The sequence below is a fragment of the Triticum aestivum genome, chromosome 6A, assembly GCF_018294505.1.
Source record: "Triticum aestivum cultivar Chinese Spring chromosome 6A, IWGSC CS RefSeq v2.1, whole genome shotgun sequence".
Lineage (NCBI taxonomy): Eukaryota > Viridiplantae > Streptophyta > Magnoliopsida > Poales > Poaceae > Triticum > Triticum aestivum.
In genome coordinates, this window is record NC_057809.1 from 614,586,029 (window position 1) to 614,611,755 (window position 25,727).

General features: G+C 44.2%; 1 protein-coding gene across 1 annotated transcript; it reads right to left on the reverse strand.

Moving 5' to 3' along the window:
* Positions 1-5,236: 5,236 nt before the first annotated feature.
* LOC123129094 (uncharacterized) lies at positions 5,237-7,413 on the reverse strand. The gene is made up of 3 exons (XM_044549245.1): positions 7,064-7,413; positions 6,701-6,924; positions 5,237-6,040 (listed from the first exon to the last, which is right to left on the reverse strand). Exons 1-3 carry the CDS (start codon positions 7,341-7,343, stop codon positions 5,366-5,368), a joined length of 1,179 nt encoding a protein of 392 aa, XP_044405180.1. The 5' UTR covers positions 7,344-7,413; the 3' UTR covers positions 5,237-5,365.
* Between the last annotated feature and the right edge of the window lie 18,314 nt (positions 7,414-25,727).

A 25,727-nucleotide genomic window follows, 5' to 3' on the forward strand; every position in this document is an offset into this window, starting at 1 on the left:
AACTGAAGCTATAAGAAACGTCGGGTTGGGACTTTGAAGACGAGCAGCATGCTGACGCCTACATTCAGACGCCGGAGGAGGACATTACCGAGTCGGAGTCAGAAAGCGACGAGTAGTGGTCTTTTCTTTCATCTGTGTACGCTAGAACTATCTATGTATCTATTTTTATCTGAAAAAATGGCCGGCGGCGTCGGCGGCGTAGCAGGCGGGCGAGGGTGTGAATCCAATGTGCCACCGACCAGCGGGCCCGGCGAGGAAAGAGAGCGAGCGCGCGCGCATCCGTCTTGTGTCCGCGCCGACGCAAATCAGGCTCAAAAATGGGTCGGGAATGGGTCGGCAGACGGATGAAAGCGGACTCGCGTCCGTTTGGGTCGGCGCGGGATGCACCGATCCAAACGAACAGCCGCGGACGAAATGGGTTGCCTCATTGAAGTTGCTCTAATAATAGTACTACATTAAACTTGCTTTTGTAAAGAGATTATTAATACAAGTTGTAAACTAGTAGTGTTTTTTTTGGAAAACTTGTTCGAAAATACACGTCGTTTTGCAATTTGGAGGCGAACATTGAATGGTTGTTCGTATGGTTATGGCAGTGAGGTTGTGGGTTGGGATGCGGCCGGCAATGAGGGAGGTGACCATATGTCTTGGTGACGACGTCGGGCCGACGGGGGCGGTTGAGGGGGTGGGGCCTGTTGTGGATGAAGATGGGTTGTGATGGCGTAAATGACCGACTCATAAGTTGGATAGAAAACATGAAAAATCGCTGGCATGTGAGATCCCAACTGGCAAAATAACAAATTGGATCCATAAAGCTTGTTTTTTTGATGATGTGTGCAATGACAAGGAGTGACATGGTACCATTTGATTTGGAGGATTTAGCTTAAATCAATAACTAAATTATTCAGCCTATTTTTTGTCGCCATTGTCGACGAGCAGTGACAATTAGCATGTGTATCTGTGTTAACTCATTATATTTGAGTTAAAGTTTGGTAATTTTATTTGACTGAATTTGGTCATAACTTCATGTAAGCCCATCTGCATACACAACATATCTTCCAACCAAACATCATCCACGTCATGTTATCTCATTGAAGAAGACTGGCACGAAAACATAAAAGGATTGGAACACAACTAGATGTTGAAGTGAAGGCTCCTTGCGCTCCATCTAGAAAGAATGTGTCTTCCCTGTCAGCTTCTACCAACCATGATTTAATGAACCATGCAAAGACTATGACCATGTGTTTATTAGCTATGTTTTGTGCAAGAATTGAGAAGTTGTTTCGTTTGGGCGTTTTCTCCAACTTGGATACAGAACTACAAGTGTCCAGAATTGAAGGAAGAGTAAACACAGTATTTATGTCTCTTCGAGTAAAATCACTACCATTAACTCACCCCTCTCCTCCATGCATGTCTACTTATATGATGTGTGTGTGTGTGTGTGTGTTCTTAATATTCCCCTTAAAATTCTTCAGCATATCGATAAGATCCCACGCCATTGTCTATGGAGTGGGAAAAGTGATCAAGGTGAAACTTGTATTTCTCTCGTGTCTTTGGACAGAGGGTTATATCCAATGGATAAAGTTGGGTCGGGAGTAATTAACCTCGAAACAGGCTTTCGCCCCGCTTTTATATATAAAGCACCACACCAAGATACACAGCGGAACGAATACATTGTGATGAGGAGATCCTCTTACAAAGCAAATCTACAAATATAACAAGAAGCATAGGACTAGCCTAGCACCTCGACGAGGCCCAACCGAAGACGCCTGGGCTCCATGACAACGCCCCCAAGAGGGTGACGACACAAAGTATCGCCGCTATCGAGCTTGAACAAACAAACAAACAAGGGTTTTCACCCGAAGCCCTGGTACAAGGAGGAAACCCACGACGACATCTTCAAGAAGAAAGCGTCGACGGCGCCAAAGCGCGAAGCTTTCGCTCAGAAACTCGTTTGCACCACCAAGAGGCACCCCGACCAACATCATGACGAAGTACAACCAAGTCACACTAGATCCGGGCACTGTTACTTCCAAAAGAAGACGACAAGCAAGGACCTCCCTCCACTACACCCCTCGCCGCACACACAACAAAGAGGTACAATGACTACGTTGAAGGTTCCACGTCACGTCAGAGGAAGCCGGGCATGTATGTTCAAAAACCCCGGCTGGAGAGGGATGATGATCAGAGAAGAAACTTGTCATAGCAGCCATGACCGATGGAGAAGAAGAGAGGGTCCAAGCAGGTTGGGGTTGTGAAGGGAGACTCGGAGAGATATGCACCACATGATGCGTTCATTGGTGAGAAGCGACAGAAGGTGTCGTTAGTCTTTGAGCGTATCGAGGAGAACACGTTAGCAGCGGACCCCGCTTTGCGGGGCCGTCGATCCCAATGATCATCTTGGCCTGGAACTGTCGTGGTTTGGGGTTGGACGTGACAGTGGACGAACTGAGAGACCTGATTAGGTCATACAACCCAAGGGTGGTTTTCTTAAGTGAGACAAAAAAAAGTGCAGCTATGAACAAACTGAAGTGGAGTATGGGTTTTAAACACGGGGAAATATTGATTGTGTGGGCCAAAGTGAAGGGATGGCATTATGGTGGAGAGATGGTTATGATGTCACATTGCGACCATGGTGTCAATATTTCATGGATGCTGTTATATCTAGTGAGGAGGGCCCTTGGAGATTCACTGAAATCTACGGCGAACCTCGGACTGAGCTGCAAAGGAAGACTGGGGACGCTATTTGCTACCTAAGAATCCAAGATGACTTCCTGTGGTTGTGTGCAGGAGATTTTAATGAGGCTTTTTGGCAAGAAGAACATAAGGGGGAGAACGAAAGAGGTTGGTCACAAATGGAGGAATTCAGGGATTGTTTTACGGAGTGTGGCCTTCTTGACTTGGGGTACTCTGGTTATGCTTATACTTGGGACAATAACAGAGACAGAGAAGACAATGTTCAGGTTCGTTTGGATAGAGCAACTTGCAATGACTCTTTCTCTTCGCTATTCCCGTTGACTACTGTTGAAAATATTCCGACAGAGAGTATTACAGTGGCAAAGGAGGCTCCAAAACAGCAAGCTAGGAGTGCAAGGCAATTTTGCTATGAAGAGATGTGGGGGCATTATGATGGTTATGCTGATATGTACCCTGGAAAAAGAATAGGATATGATATAACATGCCCATTGCCTCATGCAACTCAATAATAAAATCAACTTTATCCACAACATATAAGCTGTACCATAAACCACCACCTGATGCCAGCAAAAACCATCAGACTTACTCTTCATTGTAACAATTAATCAATAAGTCCTACGAATAGAACCAATCATATCAAAAAGATCCTCATTCAATCCAACAAGGGTACCTCCGGAAGTATTAATAATAGGCAACAAGTGCCAAGGGTGAAAAACATCACCAGAGCCAGTTTTTAAAAAAAAGAACCAGAAATGCTTTCGACTCTTGGTTTCTTGACAACCAATAAAATCAGGTTTATGCTTGCTAATTAAGCCCAGACCATGAATATTCGCAAAAACACCTATCATGATATCTTAAAGAGGTGTGTTAGACCACAAGAGCGAGTTCTAGTCACATTATCTAACTCAACTCAACCATGGAACCGGCAGTGCTCCCTAGTCCATAGCAAGAAGAAATGCCAATAGGAGGAGTACAAACTCCACTATGAGTGCAAAAGGCATCATCAAGAACATCAGGTAAAGATATTTCAGGATTTTGAGTAGCAAAATACAAACGTTGTTGATTTTCTATATCAAACATGTTTTGAATAATTTCAGTTTTTTTCAGAGCAATTACCACCAATAACAAGGTCAACAGCAGAAGGATGATTATCCAAAGTAGAACATGGTAGCTCAGTAAAGGACTTATGAAAGTTGCGGGGACCTCCAGATTCTTCTTCATTTTGTAAGCAGCCGTTTTGTCCATGATATTTTGTAAGCGCCTCTCAGACTTGTGGCCCTTAAAGTGGTAGTTTGTAGGCACGGTTTCACGAATTGTGGTAGTTTTTTTTTGTTAAATACTCGGTTTCCTCCAAGTCTTTTGCTTGTCATTCTATTCTAGGAGCTTGAGTTTGGTATAATCTTGATGTGTTTGAGCTTCTAAAAGAATGATAAATACTTGAGATAGTGCCTTATAATCCTATATGCGTCAGCCATACACACACACACTTGACAGCTAAAATAATGATGAATTGGTTCCTTAAACTGAATGACAACTGAAATATTTATAAGTCGATCCATTTTAATATGCACTAGAGTTTACCCATTTTGAGCTGTTGCCTAGTGTGATGAACTTAATTATCAGACCATTGTTTTCAGGCTATCAATTCAATCTCTTCAAAAGTTGTTTGCTCCCAATCCTGCACTGCTCTGCGCACTGCCAAGTGTATTTGTTGTTTGTACCAATTAGGTGTGTGCCATGGTATAACATGCTTGCTGACTTAACTCATTTTATGGGCACTTAATAATTTGTGTGTAACTTAGTTCTGCGTTTGCCACCTCAGAGACTTCTAGTTCAACTTATTTATGATAAAGTTTCACTTGTTTACTGAATCATACAGTGTATCTTTTGTTTTCTGCTAATCACTGTGCAATTTGTCTCCTTTTCTTGGCCACAGATAGAATTTGTTCTATTCCAATCTTATTAGGACTGAATGAAACAATGTCGATTTGCTTATTTAGTGGTGCTGGATGCAGGGGATTCGTGCTTGGTAATGACAGGTCCTACCCGTCCTATTGTTATGTTGGGTGCCGCGGCCTTTGAGATTGCGCTAAAAGTGAAGGAAGGCAGCACGGAGTCTAGGGATAAAGTTTTAAGCGTCTTGGTTGTTCCTCATGACAATTTCAACTATTTGGAGTAGGACCTGTCATTCCCCTGGAGGGGAATAGGGGTAGGAGCATCACAATAGGGTTAGGAGCAACATTCCCCTGGATGGGAGCCTGCATATGATCAGATTGGGCATCAACATCTTTTTCAGCAAGTCCCACCTCAGGATCACATATTAGCAACCACATAGCTAAGAGGTTGAAATTTAAACCAGATTAATTTCGCCTTGTGCGATCGATCACCATAGGGCTTAATGATGATCCTACTTAATTTACTGCAAGTAGGCAAGCAAGCAAAGTCAGGAGAATAAACGACCATTTTGGCACCACACTTGTCCATGAAAACGACGGATAACTTGGCACCACCAAAGCAACTCAACCCATAGCGCTGCTTTGCATCCACACAAAGTTGGCCATGGGATTCGAAATGAAACTACAATACATGATTACTAGTACAATCTAAACTTCATGTGTTCATGCAACGCCTGAACAAGGCGCACCAGAAGTATATCGTAACTCTAACACTACTAAACAGTACGTCCTTCTGCCTCCCTGAGTAAAGCCAGTGAACCGTAAGGACTATTGGGGCGGTTAACCGGATAGTAGGAAAGAAGCGACCAGGCAACGGTGACTTTCATCTTACACATGCCGACAAGATTGAAGGTGCCATAGTTCCTACCAGCTTTCTTGGGCTTGAAAACCTTCCAGGCTTTCTTGGGTTTCATCTCGCCTTGCCACCATGCATCCACACAAACCTTCAGCTCTCCGGTGAATTCGACGGAAGCGACACGCCTAGATAGCTGGATCATGCCATCTGCACCAACCTCCACATCCTTCTCGCTTCCAGAATCGAGTAAAACTACTTTCCTGTCGGCCATACTGGTGGTACAGGCGGAAAATTCACCTCGGACACCGTGTGGCCATGACGACCCATCGACCATTTGCACGCTGATTGTCGCCTCCACGGAGCGAGCAATTTGACTCATTGTAAACTCCAGTGTGCTAAGCTTGCTGATGTATTTCCTATCTGTTGCGCAGGAAAGCTCCAAACAGCTAACAGTGTCATGAGGAACAGCCAAGAAGCTTAAAACTTTATCCCTAGACTCCGTGCTGCCTTCCTTCACTTTTAGCGTAATCTCAAAGGTTGCGGCACCCAACATAACAATAGGACGGGTAGGACCTGTCATCACCAAGCACGAATCCTGCATCCAACACCACTAAGTAAGCAAATCGACAGTGTTTCATTCAGTCCTAATAAGATTGGAATAGAACAAATTCTATCTGTGGCCAAGAAAAGGAGACAAATTGCACAGTGATTTAGCAGAAAACAAAAGATACACTATATGATTCAGTAAACAAGTGGAACCTCATCATAAATAAGTTGAACTGTTAGTCTCTGAGGTGGCAACCGCAGAACTAAGTTACACACAAATTATTAAGTGCCCATAATCTGAGTCAAGCTAGCAAGCAGCACACACTTGAATGCTACGAAGAACAAATGCGCTTGCTAGTGCAAGACTGGGAGCAAACAACTTTGGAAGAGATTGAATTGATAACCTGAAAAGAATGGTCCAATAAGATAATTAAGTTCATCACACTGGACAACATTGAGATGTGGGTTAATTCTGGGTGAGCAGACAGCGGTTTTTAAGGTGCACACAGATTAAAATGGATCGGGTTATAAACATTTCAGATGTTTTTCAGTTCAAGGAACCAACATCATTCTTCTAGCTGTGCGTAGCATCCTTTTAGCAGTTGAAACGCATTGAGATAATACCAACATCAAGCTCCTTAGACAAAGAGCAGAGCAGAGAAATCACCATCTGGCAACAATGAATGGCAGAGGAGGTAACGAAGAAAACCTCTTTGGTGAGTGTTTGGCAGTCATCCCTGGAGCGGTCGAAGATGATGTTGCGGTTTCTGTCGACGATGTCACGCGCGGCGATCATGCCGTAGACATGGATGGGCCAACGCAGCCCCCCTCTGATCTCCGCGACTTTGATGGAGTAGATCTGCAGGGAATCGAGGGGCTCGGCGTAGCCCCCTGGAGCCTCCGCGTCCGTGTAGCGCATGGGCTGAATGTCGGCTGCACGTATATTTTGTGATCAAATTCTGCTTGCTACATCTAATCTAATCTAATCTAATCTAATCTAATCTAGTCTAGGGGAAATTCCTGCTGGCTGCTGCTGAAGGAATCTAACCTAATCTAATCTAATTTTGCTTACTGGTTTGGTCGAAGGAGCCGAATTTGGCGCCCCAGATGGAAATCCAGCTATCGCGGAAGGTGAGGGCTTGCTCGTACTCCCACTCTGCCACGTACTCCCAGCACTCCTTCTCCTCCGTCGTCGCCGTCGCTCCGCCCCCGGCGTCGGCGTCGGCGTCGGCGGTCCCCTCCGCGTCCATCTCGTCGAGGTCGGCGGCGTGCTCTGGGAGGACGACCCCCTTCACCGCGGTCCCCACCTCCATGTCGTCCAGGCCGCCGATCCACTCCGTCTCCGTCTCCATCTCGGCGAGGTCAGGGTTCCGCTGATTTGGGAAGAGCTTTTCCTCTCCACGACCTTCCAGGCTCGGGGTATGTTATGTTTCCCCTTTTTCTTTTTTCTTTTTCTTTTTGAGGCAATCGGCCCACGGTAATGGGCCAGCCCACTACGTCCAAGAGCTTTTTTAAAAGCCCACTTTCATCTCATAGTGCGGCAAGAGGCACCGCGTCACTTGTCGTAATTTGAGAGTTTTCACATTTTTCGTCTATCCTTTTATTCAAAACGTTTTATCTTTTAAATTATGTGTCCAAATTTTAAACTGTTTTCACCATTGGATTCTTTGCGTTGATAGGTTTTGGCGAAGTTTTTTCACAAAAAAAACAGACGGAAAAACCGAACCGGGAGCACTTTTTTTCCCTTTCCAACAGAGGCACGACCGTGCCTCTCGTGAAATCAAAACAATGCCTCTCGCGGAAGGAAAAACACAGAAAACGCGGTTTTTTCTGTTTCCGAGAGGCACGGCTGTGCCTCCCGCGAAAGGGAAAAAAGGAAAACGCGGTTTTCTTCGTTTTCTGAGAGGCACGGCCATGCCTCTCGCCAAAGTAAAATTGTGTCTCTCGTAGAAGGAAAAAAAACAGAAAATGCCTTTTTTTCGTTTCCGAGAGGCACGTCCGTGCCTCTCGCAGAAGCAAAACCGTGCCTCTCGCGGAAGAGAAAAATGTGTTTTTCGCGCAAAAAATAATTGAATTTTTTTGGGTCCAAAAGCTAAGGAAGACGTGTTCAACGATTGCTATTTTATGGCATGTGATTTTCCTGTTACTAGGTTTGAACATTGTAATAGAGAAGCAAATAAGGTTGCTCATGAACTTGCTAGGCTAGCAAAATTCTCTAAGACTAGCGATTGGTGTGAGGAGCCTATGGATGATATTCTTAGTGACGATGTAACTCTTATACCTAATTAATAAAGTGTGATGTTTATTTAAAAAAAGACCAATGAAAAACCAAAAAGTGAAAAAGGGGGGAAACCGTTTAAAAAGCCAAAAACGTGTGCGGAAAAATAAAAAAAATCCGGAGGGATCGTCCATACCACGACACGTGGCGGCGGCTGAGAGCGCGCCAAGTGGCACGCTCTCAGCCCACCCCCAAGTGATCATTTGGAGGCTCCCGAAGGAGCGCTCGCCAACAAGTTGCTCCCGGCAGGCCGGCCCAAATTTGGGTCGGTCACCGCGCAGCCATTTGATTCACCTCATAATAACCGTTCAGATTGGATCTCCCTCGCGCACGCAAGTCAATCCTCCTCCTTCCTGGCGTACGAGCTGCGCTCGACACACTGGCACCCTCCTATGGCACCTCCCTCTCCTCCCCAGCCCTCGCAAAATACCCTTGCCCCCGTCATCACAACTCCCCACGCCTGCGTAGCTACAGCGAGCAGCAGCACCGGCCGGTCACAGCGCAGCGCCCCCGCAGGCCCCTAAGGTTGCCGCTTACCATGGCCGCGTGATATGTCTCCAACGTATCTATAATTTATGAAGTATTCATGCCATGTTTGCAACAATTTTATATGGTTTTTGTCGGGGATATACCCCGCGGTATGATCCGACCGGACTTGGCGACTCACTAAGTGACCTGCCCGGATCTCTCCACTCACTGATGACCCGGGCGGGCCTAGTGACTCATTGGTGACCCGACAGGCGGGTCAGAGGAATAACAAGGCCCAAGGCCTAGAAGACGGCTTATGAGAAGACCGGCTCAAGGTGCATGTCCGGTGGGCCGGCTTAAGAGGAAAGCATAAGGAATATTCCCTTACAAAGGAAGCAAGACTAGGACTCCATTTGTAATAGAGTAATCCTAATCCTGCAAGGACTAGTCATGTAACCCGCCCCTTCAACTTATATAAGGAGGGGCAGGGCACCCCAAGAGGGAGAAGTTTTCACAAGTTAGGTTTAGATAGACAAGTCAATAGCTCTCGAGATAGAGCACCCTCGTGATCGTGATCATCATCATCAATATCAATGAAGTAGGATGTAGGCTTTTACCTTGACCGTGAGGGGGTAAAAGCCTCGCGTCTCTCATCCCAATCAACCCCTCTGAAGCTAACACATAGATGCGTTGGCCTCACGACAAGTCCCTTTCACGAGGACATCTGCCGTGACAAATCCAAGATAGTTGGCGTCCACCGTGAGGCCTACGCACGGTGGTGTTGAATTCTTGAAAGGATTTCTCTCAGGGATCGAGAAGCTCGCAATTGACCGGGAGAAGAAGAACCAACATTGGAAAGAGTTTACAAATTTATCATAAAAGAAGTTAGGGTTGCTGTTGAGCCGCCGCCACCCACTGGCTATGTAATCCATCAAGTTGCCATATTTTTGCTGTTGTCTCCTGTTCTCCACGTCATCACAAAAGGAATCACCAAGCCGCCTGCAATCGCTGCAGGACGAGCACCCACCGTCTGAGCAGCAAGAGCTACTGCGGAAGGATCTGCATCAATTCTGGCATCATAAGTTGAGATCAAAGAAGTACTATTGTCAACGGCCACGGAGGAGTTGTACAATTTTTTGATTCAATGTGTGTTGGCATCAAGCAAAGATTCAATCTACGTGTGAGTTTCTACCGGAGGAAACTAGAATAAGTCGTCGGCTACAACGAGTCAAACAAACAAGCAGTCGGTTTGACCACTCCAAGTTCGATGTAATCCACAGCGAAGAAAAATTGGAAAAGAAAAAAAAAGGAGTCGGACCGAAGTATGACCCGGAGAAGGACTCAGACTCGCATCGAATCGCCTCTTTCGGTTTTCGCTCGACAGCAGGAAAATCCTATGTTTTTGTTTTAAGTTATTTCTGCCGTAGATTAGAGCAATATGTCGTCCCAGGATTCGGAGAGAGAAAGCTATGTGGCTGATTACCTTGCAGACCCTAAGGTCTACGGGGACTTGGAGCATTGTGATTGGACCATGAAGGAAGAAGAAGACTGTGATCCTTGGGGAAAGGAGGAGACGAGCTCAGATGAAGATGAAGTTCCATTACCTCAACCTGGGGACATGCATGTGGAGTTTAAAAAGTCAAGGCTCCCTGATAGAGCAAAAAAACCTAAGATCGAGTTTATCCCTTTTCGCCTCTTGCAGGAGAACAAACAGGAACTATGCAAAAAGATATATCCAATTGGATGTGGGTTTTCATAAAGCATTATTGTTGACGTTACCCTTGAGGTAAAAGGTTGGGAGGGAAAACTATAAGCCCCTATCTTTCTCTGTGTCCGATTAAAACTTCATACCCATAAGTATTGCGTGAGTGTTAGCAATTGTGAAAGACTAAATGATAGTTGAGTATGTGGACTTGCTGAAAAGCTCTTATATTGACTCTTTCCGATGTTATGATAAATTGCAATTGCTTCAATAATTGAGATTATAGTTTGCTAGTTTTTCAATGAAGTTTCTGATTCATACTGTACATTGTGAATAGATTGTTACTTCAGCATAAGAAATCATATGACAATAATATATATATGTTGCTATTCTAAGAATGATCATGATGCCCTCATGTATGTATTTTATTTTATTGACACCTCTATCTCTAAACATGTGGACATATTTTTCGATATCGGCTTCCGCTTAAGGACAAGCAAGGTCTAAGCTTGGGGGAGTTGATACGTCCATTTTGCATCATGCTTTTATATCGATATTTATTGCATTATGGGCTATTACTTCATATTATGTCACAATACTTATGCCTTTTCTCTCTTTTACAAGGTTGTAGGATCGAAAGTATGTCTAGAGGGGGGTGATTAGACTACTTAACCAAATAAAAACTTAACCTTTTCCCAATTTTAGTTCTTGGCAGTTTTTAGCTAATTTAGGACAAGTCAAGCAATCATCACACAATTCAAGCAAGCATGCAAAGAGTATATTAGCAGCGGAAAGTAAAGCATGCAACTTGCAAGAGTGTAAAGTGAAGGGTTTGGAGAATTCAAACGCAATTGGAGACACGGATGTTTTTCCCGTGGTTTGGATAGGTGGTGCTATCCTACATCCACGTTGATGGAGACTTCAACCTACGAAGGGTAACGATTGCACGAGTCCACGGAGGGCTCCACCCACGAAGGGTCCACGAAGTAGCAACCTTGTCTATCCCACCATGGCCATCGCCCACGAAGGACTTGCCTCACTAGCGGTAGATCTTCACGAAGTAGGCGATCTCCTTGCCCTTACAAACTCCTTGGTTCAACTCCACAATCTTGTCGGAGGCTCCCAAGTGACACCTAGCCAATCTAGGAGACACCACTCTCCAAGAAGTAACAAATGGTGTGTTGATGATGAACTCCTTGCTCTTGTGCTTCAAGTGATAGTCTCCCCAACACTCAACTCTCTCTCATAGGATTTGGATCTAGTGGAAAGAAGGTTTGAGTGGAAAGTAACTTGGGGAAGGCTAGAGATCAAGATTCATATGGTAGGAATGGAATGTCTTGGTCTCAACACATGAGTAGGTGGTTCTCTTTCAAAACATATGAGTTGGAATTGTGTATGTGTTCTGATGGCTCTCTCTTATGATGAAGAGGAGGTGGGGGGGGTATATATAGCCTCCACACAAAATCCAACCGTTACACACAATCTACCAATCTCGGTGGGACCGAATCAACAAACTCGGTCAGACAGAAAAGGTAAACCTAGTGACCGTTAGAGATTTTCGGTGGGACTGACATGCAACTCGGTAGGACCGATTCTGTTAGGGTTTGGGCATAACGTAATCTCGGTGAGACCGATTACACAAACTCGGTGAGACCGAGTTTGGTAATAAGCTAACCAGAGAGTTAGTCAGGTAAACTCGGTGGGACCGATTTGCTCTTTCGGTGAGACCGAAACGTTACAAAAAGGAAACAGAGAGTTTACATTGCAATCTCGGTGGGACCGATTCGCTCTTTCGGTGAGACCGAAAAGTTACGAAAGGGAAACAGAGAGTTTGCAAGCCCATCTCGGTGAGACCGAGATCCCTATCGGTAGGACCGAATTGCTAGGGTTTGGCAATGGCTTATGACATATGAAACTCGGTGGCGCCGGATAGATAGAATCGATATGACCGAGTTTGTCTTAGGGTTTAGGTCATTTGTGGATATGGGAAAGTAGTTGAGGATTTTGGAGCATATCACTAAGCACATGAAGCAAGAGGCTCATTAAGCAACACCTCATCCCTCCTTGATAGTATTGGCTTTTCCTAAAGACTCAATGTGATCTTGGATCACTAAAATATAAAATGAAGAGTCTTGAGCTTTTGAGCTTGAGCCAATCCTTTGTCCTTAACATTTTGAGGGTTCCACTTTCACATCCATGCCATGCCAATCATTGAGCTTTCCTGAAATAATCATCTTGGAATAGCATTAGCTCAATGAGCTATATGTTGTTATGAATTACCAAAACCACCTAGGGATAGTTGCACTTTCAATCTCCCCCTTTTTGGTAATTGATGACAACATATAGATCAAAGCTTCAACAAATGATAATAGGCATGAAATATATCGTCGCTTTGAGAAGTATGTGACAAGTAAGAGCTCCCCCTAAATTTGTGCATATTTAAAATTTGCTTTGGACTGCAAATGCACAAAGAGTTAGAGTCATGGGTTACTCTTCCATGTCACAAACATCTTGGTGGAGCGCTTAAAATGATAAGAATGGAATACATGCACCCATCACCAAGAATAGTGAATGATCACATAAGATAGATAGGATAATAGCATTAAGCAAACATTAAGTGTAGCTTATGATCAAACACATGATCATCGATGTCTCACGGATAATGACATAGTATCTCACACAAAAGCAAACAAAGTTCAAAAAACCACCAAATAAAACAAGAGAGAATAAAAGCAACACTCTCTCTCGAAGCCTATGATCTATATATTTTCTCCCCCTTTGGCAACAAGTTACCAAAAAGTTCCTAGAAAATGCATAGTGCTAAGTCGACACTCAGGCTTGATCTTCAGGTGGTGGTGGAGTCCGGAGCACTCCAAGGACGAAGCCTTCTGTAGACGTGGTCGGAGTCGAGGCTGAAATGGACGCTGGAGCTGGTGGAACTGAGGCTGTGGCTGGTGCAAAAGTTGTGGCTCTGGTGTCAGCAACTGGCACTGCAGACGACCTCGGACCTCGTGGCAATCTGGCAAAAGCATCAGTGGTAGTCTTGCCTCTCCTCTCCTGCATGTCATCCTGGAGCTGCTCCACTGCAGTCTGAATCTCAGTCACCTTGATATCCAAGTCATAGAACCTTTGTTCTACGATCCTCTCTAGGCTTGCCTGGTTCTGAGTTAGGGTGGCTAGTACTTTCTCAATCCACAGGGTGGATGCAATCAGGTAACCAAGCTGCACTTGTTTGGTTTTCAGGAAATATTCGGATGCCTCCTCTTGAGTAGGCATCTTGGCAGCTTTCTCCTTCCTAGCCTTCTCCTTCTTGACTTGTGCTTGGGCATATGATGGCTCATTCTCAGTCATGACCACTTGATTATCTTCAAAGTCCGGACAGATGGGCAGGTGTTCCTTGTCCAATAAGTATATGCCCGTGCCCATCTTGGAGTTGATGAGCTCCTGAATCTGTGGGGCATATCCATAGCTCCTCTTCCGGTCTGCTGCATTCCTCTTAATGGTCTCTACCATTAGACTCATCACCTTGAACTTCTGTGGCACATCAAAGATATGAAGCAAGTTGATTGCATGGCCTCTGATCATCTTGTGATCTCCAGACTTAGGCAATAAGGTGTGCCTCAATATCCAATTGATAGTGGGCAGCCCTGATAGAAGATAATGTACTGAGCCAAACTTGAAAGTGTCAAGTGCTTCATTTGGAATCTCCTTGTACATATTTGACATTGAGTTGTGGTCCATTTTCTTCTTGGCATAAATGTCCAAGTCATCTGCTTGCTCCTCTGGGGCATTAATCAGCTGAGCCCATTCAGCAACTGTGGATTGGTACCTCGTACCCTCTGACATCCAAATTATCCTACCATCTGGATAAAAATGGGATGTGGAGTAGAACTGCATGATGAGTTCCTCGTTCCACTTTGTGAGCTTCTGCCCAACAAAGTCCTCTACTCCACACGCCTTGAAGCTGTCCTGCACTCCAGGGTAGTACTCCTCGTTGTCCTTGATGTATTGCCAATCGACCCATCTCATATCACAGACTATTGGCTTCTTGTCTAGCAGCACTGTCTCATAGAAATCTTGCTGCTCCTTGGTGTGAAACCTGTAGTCAACTGTAGTCCTTCTCCTTGAAGCATATGGGTCTGCTTCTCTCCACTTCCGGAGCCCTGAATCTCTCCTGAGTTTCATATCCTCAGCCACAGGATGAGCATCGTTGTGGTCTGGGATCTTGGGCTTGAGCTTTCTAAGAACATTCTCTTCCTCTTCTTCTGCAGCTTCAGGCACTGGGGCCTTGTTCTTCTTAGTAGCTGGGATGCTTCTTGTATTTCTCTTTGGCTTTGGCTTTGGAGCTGGCTTGGCCTTGGAAGCAGCTGCCCCTGATCTTATGGCATCACCCATCAGCTTGGGTGCCTTTGGTGCTGGTGCAGCTACCTCTTCTTCTTCCTCCTCATCTTCCATGATGGAAGCCTTGCCAAGCACTCTGGCTACAGTTTTCTTCACCATTTTTTTCCTCTTCTTGCCTTCAGCAGCAACTGGCTCAATGGGAGTGGGCTTCTCAGTTGAAGCTCTAGCCTTTGACATAGGCTGCCTGCCTGCTGGCCTTTTGATCTTCATCCCTGGTTTTATGCCCTGTGCTGGCTCAACTCTCTTGGAAGTTGCTTCCTCTTCTGCCACATAATCCTCATCTTCTGAGTCTGAGGTTCTCTTCTTTCTCTGTCTTGTGGCAGCTTTAGGCAGATTGCTAGGGGTGCTCCTGCTGCCATCATCTGAGGAACTTGAGGGACTAGTGCCCTCACTCATCTGTACCTGCTGCTCTGACAAGTTCTGGCTATCACTTTGGTCTGACATGATGCAAACTCTGACTGCTGACCCTGTGAATAGGTTATAGATGAGATAGAGTGGATGAGCATCACAAAATGCAGAGATTTTTGCAAAAGATTAATTCAAAAACTTAGTTTTAGTTTCCCACTGAAAGCATCTCGGATCTACCGATTTCTAAACTCGGTGATATCGAAGCAGTTTTGGAACCAAAACTAGTGAACTCGGTCAGACCGAGTCACAGTTCGGTGGCACCGAGACTGCTAGGGTTTCACAGAGTTCCAAAATCGGTCACACCAATACGTAATTCTCGGTCAAACCGAGTCTCACTTGTGCAATGGCATAAGCCAAATCGGTGGGACCGAGTTTTTCAACTCGGTGGGTCCGAGATGGTTTCGGCGGAAACCTAACCCTAAAATTTTCGAATTAAACCTAATCTACGAGTTCATTGACTGGATCGGAGCTTATCAAACGTGGCAAGAATCATGATGATCACAATGTGCTAGGAATCGGATTGGAGAATAGCACAAAGATCGAGTCCATACCCTAGTTCGGCGGAGACTCGCTACGGCGGCAACGGCGGGGTAGCGTTGACGGCGACGGAGACCAGCGACTGGAGGCGGCTGGCGGCAAGGAGACGATCCGGAGACCAAGTTGGCAGAGCAGGCTATCGCACCGGTGAAGGGGTTCGGAGAAATTTCCAAATTTTTGCCCGTGACTATATATAGCCCGACCCTGTCGGTGTGACCGAGTGGAACAACTCGGTGGCACCGAGATGCAAAACTGTATACAGTTGTTGCAACTCGGTGTGACCGAATGGTTCAAATCGGTTGCACCAAGATTGAAAACCTAGATCAACTTAATGATCTTGGTAGGACCGAAAGTGGGGAATCGGTCAGACCGAGAATCACAAAGAGGTTTTGGAAGTTTAAGTCTATGACGAATCAGGGACTCCGAGCGCTCCTCACACAGAGTGGTTCGAATCTGACTTGATCAAATTTTGTGATGTAGCATGAATAGAGTTTGAGACGAGAAAAGCATAGATAGCTAGAGGAGGTTCTTAGGCATTCTTGTCCATCCACTTGGCAAAAGGAAATAAAACCAAACAACCAAAACAACAAGTGGATGTCCTCGAATGAGTAAAATATGCAACCAACATGCTCACACAATAAGATGGCAAATGAAATATGTGACAAAGCATGCACAACCAATTCTAGCATCTATCAAGAAATTTGCGATGACTAGGTCATCTATATGTGAGTATATTGACTTAGGAGTCAAGTGAGAACACTTGATCATAGGTCATACTCATCGTTTAAGCTCAAGTGGGGTTACCACTTTTACATAAAGCATTGTTGTGTTCACATCTTTAGAGTTGCTTTAGCTCAAGTCTTAGAGTAAAGCTCCCCCTAGATGTGATATCCCCCCTAAGAGGGATGAACTAACCTTGGGTTTTGTCGATGATGACTTCATGTAGATGTTGAAGATGTGGATGCTCAATGTTGATGTAGATCACTTGGAGCTATCCATTTGAGTGAATTGCACTTTCAATACCTACATGGGTTAGTCCCACAAGGAACAAACAAGGATATCCATAGACATAGCACACAAGATGATGTCCATGAAAACTTTTAGGTTACCTTGTCCCTTGTCTTACCAACAAGAGGGTTTGTGACTCCTTGAACTAGTGCAAGATGTGGAAGTTGATTGCACTTGTTCTTGCCAAAATGATAAGAGTGAAGTATGTTGGCGGAGTCACCCTCAAGAACTCTCTAGTTCTTCTTCTTTTGGATCCACATCATCTTGATGGGAATCCTTGGAGTTGTAGTCGTACTTGATGAAGTGGAACTTGACGTGGTCTTGGGAATCCACTTGACTAAGGTCTTAGGAGCTTCTTCAAATGCATCAATCTCCTCTTGAAGCTTGTCCTTGCCTTTTTGCTTGTAGTCTTGTGGTGGAAGATCATCTTGAGCTTGTGTCCCCTTGAAGGAAGTATCATACTTCTCTTGTTGAGGAACAAACTTTGTCTTGGGGTATTGATCTTCTTCCCACTCAACTCCATTAGCATTGAACTTTCGTTCAAAACCAACACCTTGATTCTTCCGGTGCATTCCTTGCTTGCGCACAATTTCCTCGAATTGCTTACTCCCGGCAAGGCTTTTGTACACTCCTTTCTCTATAATTCCCTTCAATAAGCTATTTTCTTGCTCAAGTGAAACTTGTCTAAGAGAATCATTAGTGGAATCAAGAGAACTACTAGAAGCAACAATATTGGATTTAGCATGATCATTGTTACTACTAGAGAAAGAATCTTTCTTGTTCTTGTTACTAGACTTGACTTGAGGCATGTAAGTGGATAAGAGTAAACGTTTGGAAATGTAAGAAGAACTTTTCTTGCGGAGATCATCATTGATTGCTTTTAAAAACTCATGCTCTTGCTCAAGATTGAGCTTTTCAAAGCGTAACTTCTCATGAGCTCTTAAAAGTTCTCAATGATCTTCGAAGATAGTATCATGAGCTAACTTAAGAGTGTTTAGTTCTTTAGTTAGAGCCTCAATCTTCTCCTTATCATTGTCATTCGTTTTATCTTGATTAGCATGATTAATTGACGTTTCACCATAGTATTCATCACTAGAGTTGTCAACAAGCAAATCATCATCACCTAACAAGTCATCTTCATCACTATTAAAATCAACATACTCGGGGTGTGTTACCTTAGGACCTTTGGCCATGAAGCATCTTCCAATTTCTTCATTTGGTGAGTCAAATATGTCATAGGAGTTGGATGACACAAGTGCTAGACCAGCAACACCTTCATCTTGAGTATCTTCGGAGTCGGAGTGATAACTTCTCTCGGAGTGGCTGTCGGAGTCGGAGCCGGATACCCATTCACCAACATGAGCTTGATGTCTTCGTTTTGTGTAGCTCCTTGATGATTTTTCCTCCCTTTCCGAATCCTTGCTTCTCCACGAGTATCTTCGTTCATAACGATCATCTCTACTACTTCTCTCTCTTGGTGGTGAATCTTTGCTTCTTCTTTTTGGAGAGTCTTCTCTTCTCTTGTAGGGAGCCGTACACTCATTGGAATAGTGTCCGGGTCTTCCACAATTGTAGCAGTTTCGCTCTCGACTAGAAGATCTTTGTTATTGTAGGACCTTGACTTGGAGCTTCTATCTTTGCTTCTACTCTTGTAGAACTTGTTGAAGTTCTTCACCATTAAGCTCAATTCTTCATTGAAGTTTTCTTTCTCACTTGATGATGTAGGGGCTTCACTGTTGGAAATATGCCCTAGAGGCAATAATAAATTGATTATTATTATATTTCCTTGTTCATGATAATCGTTTATTATCCATGCTATAATTGTATTGATAGGAAACTCAGATACATGTGTGGATACATAGACAACACCATGTCCCTAGTAAGCCTCTAGTTGACTAGCTCGTTGATCAATAGATGGTTACGGTTTCCTGACCATGGACATTGGATGTCGTTGATAATGGGATCACATCATTAGGAGAATGATGTGATGGACAAGACCCAATCCTAAGCATAGCACTAGATCGTGTAGTTCGTATGCTAACGCTTTTCTAATGTCAAGTATCATTTCCTTAGACCATGAGATTGTGCAACTCCCGGATACCGTAGGAGTGCTTTGGGTGTGCCAAACGTCACAACGTAACTGGGTGGCTATAAAGGTACACTACGGGTATCTCCGAAAGTGTCTCTTGGGTTGGCACGAATCGAGACTGGGATTTGTCACGCCGTGTGACAGAGAGGTATCTCTGGGCCCACTCGGTAGGACATCATCATAATGTGCACAATGTGACCAAGGAGTTGATCACGGGATGATGTGTTACGGAACGAGTAAAGAGACTTGCCGGTAACGAGATTGAACAAGGTATCGGGATACCGACGATCGAATCTCGGGCAAGTATCGTATCGATAGACAAAGGGAATTGTATACGGGATTGATTAAGTCCTTGAAATCGTGGTTCATCCGATGAGATCATCGTGGAACATGTGGGAGCCAACATGGGTATCCAGATCCCGCTGTTGGTTATTGACCGGAGAATGTCTCGGTCATGTCTGCATGTCTCCCGAACCCGTAGGGTCTACACACTTAAGGTTTGATGACGCTAGGGTTATAAAGGAAGTTTGTATGTGGTTACCGAATGTTGTTCGGAGTCCCGGATGAGATCCCGGACTTCACGAGGAGTTCCGGAATGGTCCGGAGGTAAAGATTTATATATAGGAAGTCCTATTTCGGCCATCGGGACAAGTTTCGGGGTCATCGGTATTGTACCGGGACCACCGGAAGGGTCCCGGGGGTCCACCGGGTGGGGCCACCTGCCCCGGGGGCCACATGGGCTGTAGGGGGTGAGCCTTGGCCTATATGGGCCAAGGACACCAGCCCCAAGAGGCCCATGCGCCAAGAGATGAGGGATAGGAAGAATCCTAAGGGGGGAAGGCACCTCCGAGGTGCCTTGGGGAGGAGGGACTCCTCCTAGCCGCACCCTTCCTTGGAGGAAGGGCCAAGGCTGTGCCTCCCCCCTCTCCCTTGCCCCTATATATATGTTGGGGGTGGGAGGGCAGCCATACCAATATTCTGGTGCAGCCCTCCCCTTCTCCCAAGTCCTTCTCCTCTCCCGTGGTGCTTGGCGAAGCCCTGCAGGATTGCCACGCTCCTCCACCACCACCACGCCGTTGTGCTGCTGCTGGATGGAATCTTCCTCAAACTCTCCCTCTCTCCTTGCTGGATCAAGGCGTGGGAGACGTCACCGGGCTGTACGTGTGTTGAACGCGGAGGTGCCGTCCGTTCGGCACTTGGTCATTGGTGATTTGGATCACGACGAGTACGACTCCATCACCCCCGTTCACTTGAACGCTTCCGCTTAGCGATCTACAAGGGTATGTAGATGCACTCTCCTTTCCCTCGTTGCTAGTTTCCCCATAGATAGATCTTGGTGACACGTAGGAAAATTTTGAATTTCTGCTACGTTCCCCAACAGTGGCATCATGAGCTAGGTCTATTGCGTAGATTCTATGCACGAGTAGAACACAAAGTAGTTGTGGGCGTTGATTTTGTTCAATATGCTTGCCGTTACTAGTCTTATCTTGATTCGGCGGCATCGTGGGATGAAGCGGCCCGGACCAACCTTACACGTACTCTTACGTGAGACCGGTTCCACCGACTGACATGCACTAGTTGCATAAGGTGGCTGGCGGGTGTCTGTCTCTTCCACTTTAGTCGGATCGGATTCGATGAAAAGGGTCCTTATGAAGGGTAAATAGCAATTGGCATATCACGTTGTGGTTTTGCGTAGGTAAGAAACGTTCTTGCTAGAAACCCATAGCAGCCACGTAAAACATGCAAACAACAATTAGAGGACGTCTAACTTGTTTTTGCAGGGTATGCTATGTGATGTGATATGGCCAAAGGATGTGATGAATGATATATGTGACGTATGAGATTGATCATGTTCTTGTAATAGGAATCACGACTTGCATGTCGATGAGTATGACAACCGGCAGGAGCCATAGGAGTTGTCTTTATTTATTTATGACCTGCGTGTCAACTTAAACGTCATGTAATTACTTTACTTTATTGCTAACCGTTAGCTGTAGTAGTAGAAGTAATAGTTGACGAGACAACTTCAAGAAGACATGATGATGGAGATCATGATGATGGAGATCATGATGATGGAGATCATGGTGTCATGCCGGTGACAAGATGATCATGGAGCCCCAAGATGGAGATCAAAGGAGCTATATGATATTGGCCATATCATGTCACTATTATTTGATTGCATGTGATGTTTATCATGTTTATACATCTTATTTGCTTAGAACGACGGTAGTAAATAAGATGACTCCTCATTAAAATTTCAAGAAAGTGTTCCCCCTAACTATGCACCGTTGCGACAGTTCGTTGTTTCGAAGCACCACGTGATGATCGGGTGTGATAGATTCTAACATTCACATACAATGGGTGTAAGACAGATTTACACACGTGAAACACTTAGGTTGACTTGACGAGCCTAGCATGTGTAGAGACATGGCCTCGGAACACAGAAGACCGAAAGGTCGAGCATGAGTCGTATAGAAGATACGATCAACATGAAGATGTTCACCGACGTTGACTAGTCCGTCTCACATGATGATCGGACACGGCCTAGTTGACTCGGATCATGTAATCACTTAGATGACTAGAGGGATGTCTATCTGAGTGGGAGTTCATAATATGAACTTAATTATCATGAACATAGTCGAAAGGTCTTCGCAAATTATGTCGTAGCACACGCTTTAGTTCTACTGTTTAGATATGTTCCTAGAAAAAATTAGTTGAAAGTTGATAGTAGCAATTATGCGGACTAGGTCCGTAAACTGAGGATTGTCCTCATTGCTTCTTAGAAGGCTTATGTCCTTAATGCACCGCTCAGTGTGCTGAACCTCGAACGTTGTCTGTGGATGTTGCGAACATCTGACATACATGTTTTGATAACTACATGATAGTTCAGTTAAATGGTTTAGAATTGAGGCACCGAAGACATTTTGAAATGTCGCGGAACATATGAGATGTTTCGAGGGCTGAAATTGGAATTTCAGGCTTGTGCCCACGTCAAGAGGTATAAGACCTCCGACGATTTTCTTAACCTGCAAACTAAGGGAGAAAAGCTCAATTGTTGAGCTTGTGCTCAGATTGTCTAAGTACAACAATCGCTTGAATCAAGTGGGAGTTAATCTTCCAGATGAGATAGTGATGTTTCTCCGAGGTCATTACCACCAAGCTGCTAGAGCTTCGTGATGAACTATAATATATCGAGGACATATATGATGACCTTTGAGATATTCGCGATGTTTGACACCACGAAAGTAGAAATCAAGAAGGAGCATCAATTGTTGATGGTTGGTGAAACCACTAGTTTCAAGAAGGGCAAGGGCAAGAAGGGATACTTCATGAAAACGGCAAATCAGCTGCTGCTCTAGTGAAGAAACCCAAGGTTGAACCCAAACCCAAGACTAAGTGCTTCTGTAATAAGGGGAACAGCTACTGGAGCAGATTTACCCTAGATACTTGGTAGATGAGAAGGCTGGCAAGGTTGATAGAAGTATATTGGATATACATTGTGTTAATGTGTACTTTACTAGTACTCCTAGTAGCACCAGGGTATTAGATACTGGTTCGGTTGCTAAGTGTTAGTAACTCAAAATAAAAGCTACGGAATAAACGGAGACTAGCTAAAGGTGAGCTGACGATATGTGTTGGAAGTGTTTCCAATGTTGATATGATCAAGCATCGCACGCTCCCTCTACCATCGAGATTGGTGTTAAACCTAAATAATTATTATTTGGTGTTTGCGTTGAGCATAGACATGATTGGATTATGTCTATCGCAATACGGTTATTCATTTAAGGAGAATAATGGTTACTCTGTTTATTTGAATAATAACTTCAATGGTCTTGCACTTAAATGAATGGTTTATTGAATCTCGATCGTAGTGATACACATGTTCATGCCAAAAGATATAAGATAGTAATGATAGTACCACCTACTTGTGGCACTGCCACATAAGTCATATCGGTATAAAACGCATGAAGAAGCTCCATGTTGATGGATCTTTGGGCTCACTCGTTTTTGAAAAGTTTGAGACATGCGAACCATGTCTATTGGTGTATATGCATGAAGAAACTCCATGCAAATGGACCGTTTGGACTCACTTGATTTTGAATCACTTGAGACATGCAAATCATACCACATGGGCAAGATGACTGAAAGCCTCGTTTTCAGTAAAATGGAACTAGAAAGCAACTTGTTGGAAGTAATACATTTTGATGTATGCAGTCCAATGAGTGCTGAGGCGTGTAGTGGATATTGTTATGTTCTTACTTCACAGATGATTTGAGTAGATGTTGAGTATATTTACTTGATGAATCACGTGTCTGAATTATTGAAAGGTTCAAGTAATTTCAGGGTGAAGTTGAAAGATCGTCGTGACAAGCGGATAAAATATCTATGATATGATCATAGAGATGAATATCTGAATTACGAGTTTGGCACAGAATTAAGACATTGTGGAAATTGTTTCACAACCGATACAGCCGGGAACACCATAGTGTGGTGGTGTGTTCGAACATCATAACTGCACCCTATTGGATATGATGCATACCATGATGTCTCTTATCGAATTACCACAATAGTTTATGGGTTAGGCATTAGAGACAACCACATTCACTTTAAATAGGGCACCACGTAATTCCGATGAGATGACACCGTATGAACTATGGTTTAGAGAAACCTAAGCTGTCATTTCTTAAAAGTTTGGGGCTGCGACGCTTATGTGAAAAAGTTTCAGGCTGATAAGCTCGAACCCAAAGCGGATAAATGCATCTTCATAGGACACCCAAAATAGTTGGGTATACCTACTGTCTCAGATCCGAAAGCAATAAGGGATTGTTTCTAGAATCGGGTCCTTTCTCGAGGAAAAGTTTCTCTCGAAAGAATTGAGTGGGAGGATGGTGGAGACTTGATGAGGTTATTGAACCGTCACTACAATTGGTGTGTAGCAGGGCACATGAAGTTGTTCCTGTGGCACCTACACCAATTGAAGTAGAAGCTTATGATAGTGATCATGAAACTTCGGATCAAGTCACTACCGTACTTCGTAGGGTGACAAGGATGCGTACTGCTTCAGAGTGGTACAGTAATCTTGTCCTGGAAGTCATGTTGCTAGACAACAATGAACCTACGAGCTATGGAGAAGCGATGGTGGGCCCGGATTCCGATAAATGGCTCGAGGCCATAAAATCCGAGAGAGGATCCATGTATGGAAACAAAGTGTAGACTTTGACAGAACAACTCGATGGTCATGAGGCTGTTGAGTATAGATGGATTTTAAAAGGAAGACGGACAATGATGGTAAATGTCACCATTAAGAAAGCTCGACTTGTCGTTAAGATGTTTTCTGACAAGTTCAAGGAGTTGACTACGGTGAGATTTTCTCACTCGTAGCGATGCTAAGAGTCTGTTGGAATTATATTAGCAATTACTGCATTATTTATGAAATCTTGCAGATAGGATGTGAAAGCATTGTTTCCTCGACGATTTTCTTGAGGAAAGGTTGTATGTGATACAACCGGAAGGTTTTGTCAATCCTGAAAGATGCTAATAAGTATGCAAAGCTCCAGCAATCCTTCTAAGGACTAGAGTAAGCATCTCGGAGTTGGAATGTATGCTTTGATGAGATGATCAAAGATTTTGGGTGTATACAAAGTTTATGAGAAACTTGTATTTCCAAAGAAGTGAGTGGGGGCACTATAGAATTTCTGATGAGTATATGTTGTCGACATATTGTTGATCAGAAATGACGTAGAATTTCTGGAAAGCATATAGGGTTATTTGGAAAGTGTTTTTCAATGAAAGCCTGGATTAAGCTACTTGAACATTGAGCATCAAGATCTATAAGGATAGATCAAAACGCTTAATGGTACTTTCAAATGAGCACATCCCTTGACATGATCTTGAAGGTGTTCAAGATGGATCAGTCAAAGAAGGAGTTCTTGCCTGAGTTGTAAGGTATGAAGTTAAGACTTAAAGCTCGACCACGGCAGAATAGAGAGAAAGGACGAAGGTCGTCCCCTATGCTTAAGACATAGGCTCTACAGTATGCTATGCTGTGTACCGCACCTGAAATGTGCCTTGCCATGAGTCAGTCAAGGGGTACAAGAGTGATCCAAGAATGGATCACAGGACAACGGTCAAAGTTATCCTTAGTAACTAGTGGACTAAGGAATTTTCTCGATTATGGAGGTGGTAAAAGAGTTCGTTGTAAAGGGTTACGCCGATGCAAACTTTGACACTAATCCAGATTATTCTGAGTAGTAAACTGGATTCGTATAGTAGAACAGTTATTTGGAATAGCTCCAAATAGAACGTGGTAGCTGCATCTAGGAGATGACATAGAGATTTGTGAAGTACACACGGATCTGAATGTTGCAGACCCGTTGACTAAAACCTCTCTCACAAGCAACATGATCAAACCCAGAACTCATTGAGTGTTAATCACATAGTGATGTGAACTTGATTATTGACTCTAGTAAACTCTTTGGATATTGGTCACATGGCGATGTGACCTGTGAGTGTTAATCACATGGCGATGTGAACTAGATTATTGACTCTAGTGCAAGTGGGAGACTGTTGGAAATATGCCCTAGAGGCAATAATAAATTGGTTATTATTATATTTCCTTGTTCATGATAATCGTTTATTATCCATGCTAGAATTGTATTGATAGGAAACTCAGATACATGTGTGGATACATAGACAACACCATGTCCCTAGTAAGCCTCTAGTTGACTAGCTCGTTGATCAATAGATGGTTACGGTTTCCTGACCATGGACATTGGATGTCGTTGGTAATGGGATCACATCATTAGGAGAATGATGTGATGGACAAGACCCAATCCTAAGCCTAG

Bases quoted from the DNA above. Each gene is read 5' to 3' on its own strand.
- LOC123129094 (XM_044549245.1), bottom strand. From the start codon at position 7,343: ATGGAGACGGAGACGGAGTGGATCGGCGGCCTGGACGACATGGAGGTG. The intron at 6,925-7,063 runs GTAAGCAAAATT...ATATACGTGCAG, and splicing joins CGGCTCCTTCGACCAAACCA to CCGACATTCAGCCCATGCGC. The intron at 6,041-6,700 runs GTTTTCTTCGTT...TGTTGGATGCAG, and splicing joins GCCAAACACTCACCAAAGAG to GATTCGTGCTTGGTGATGAC.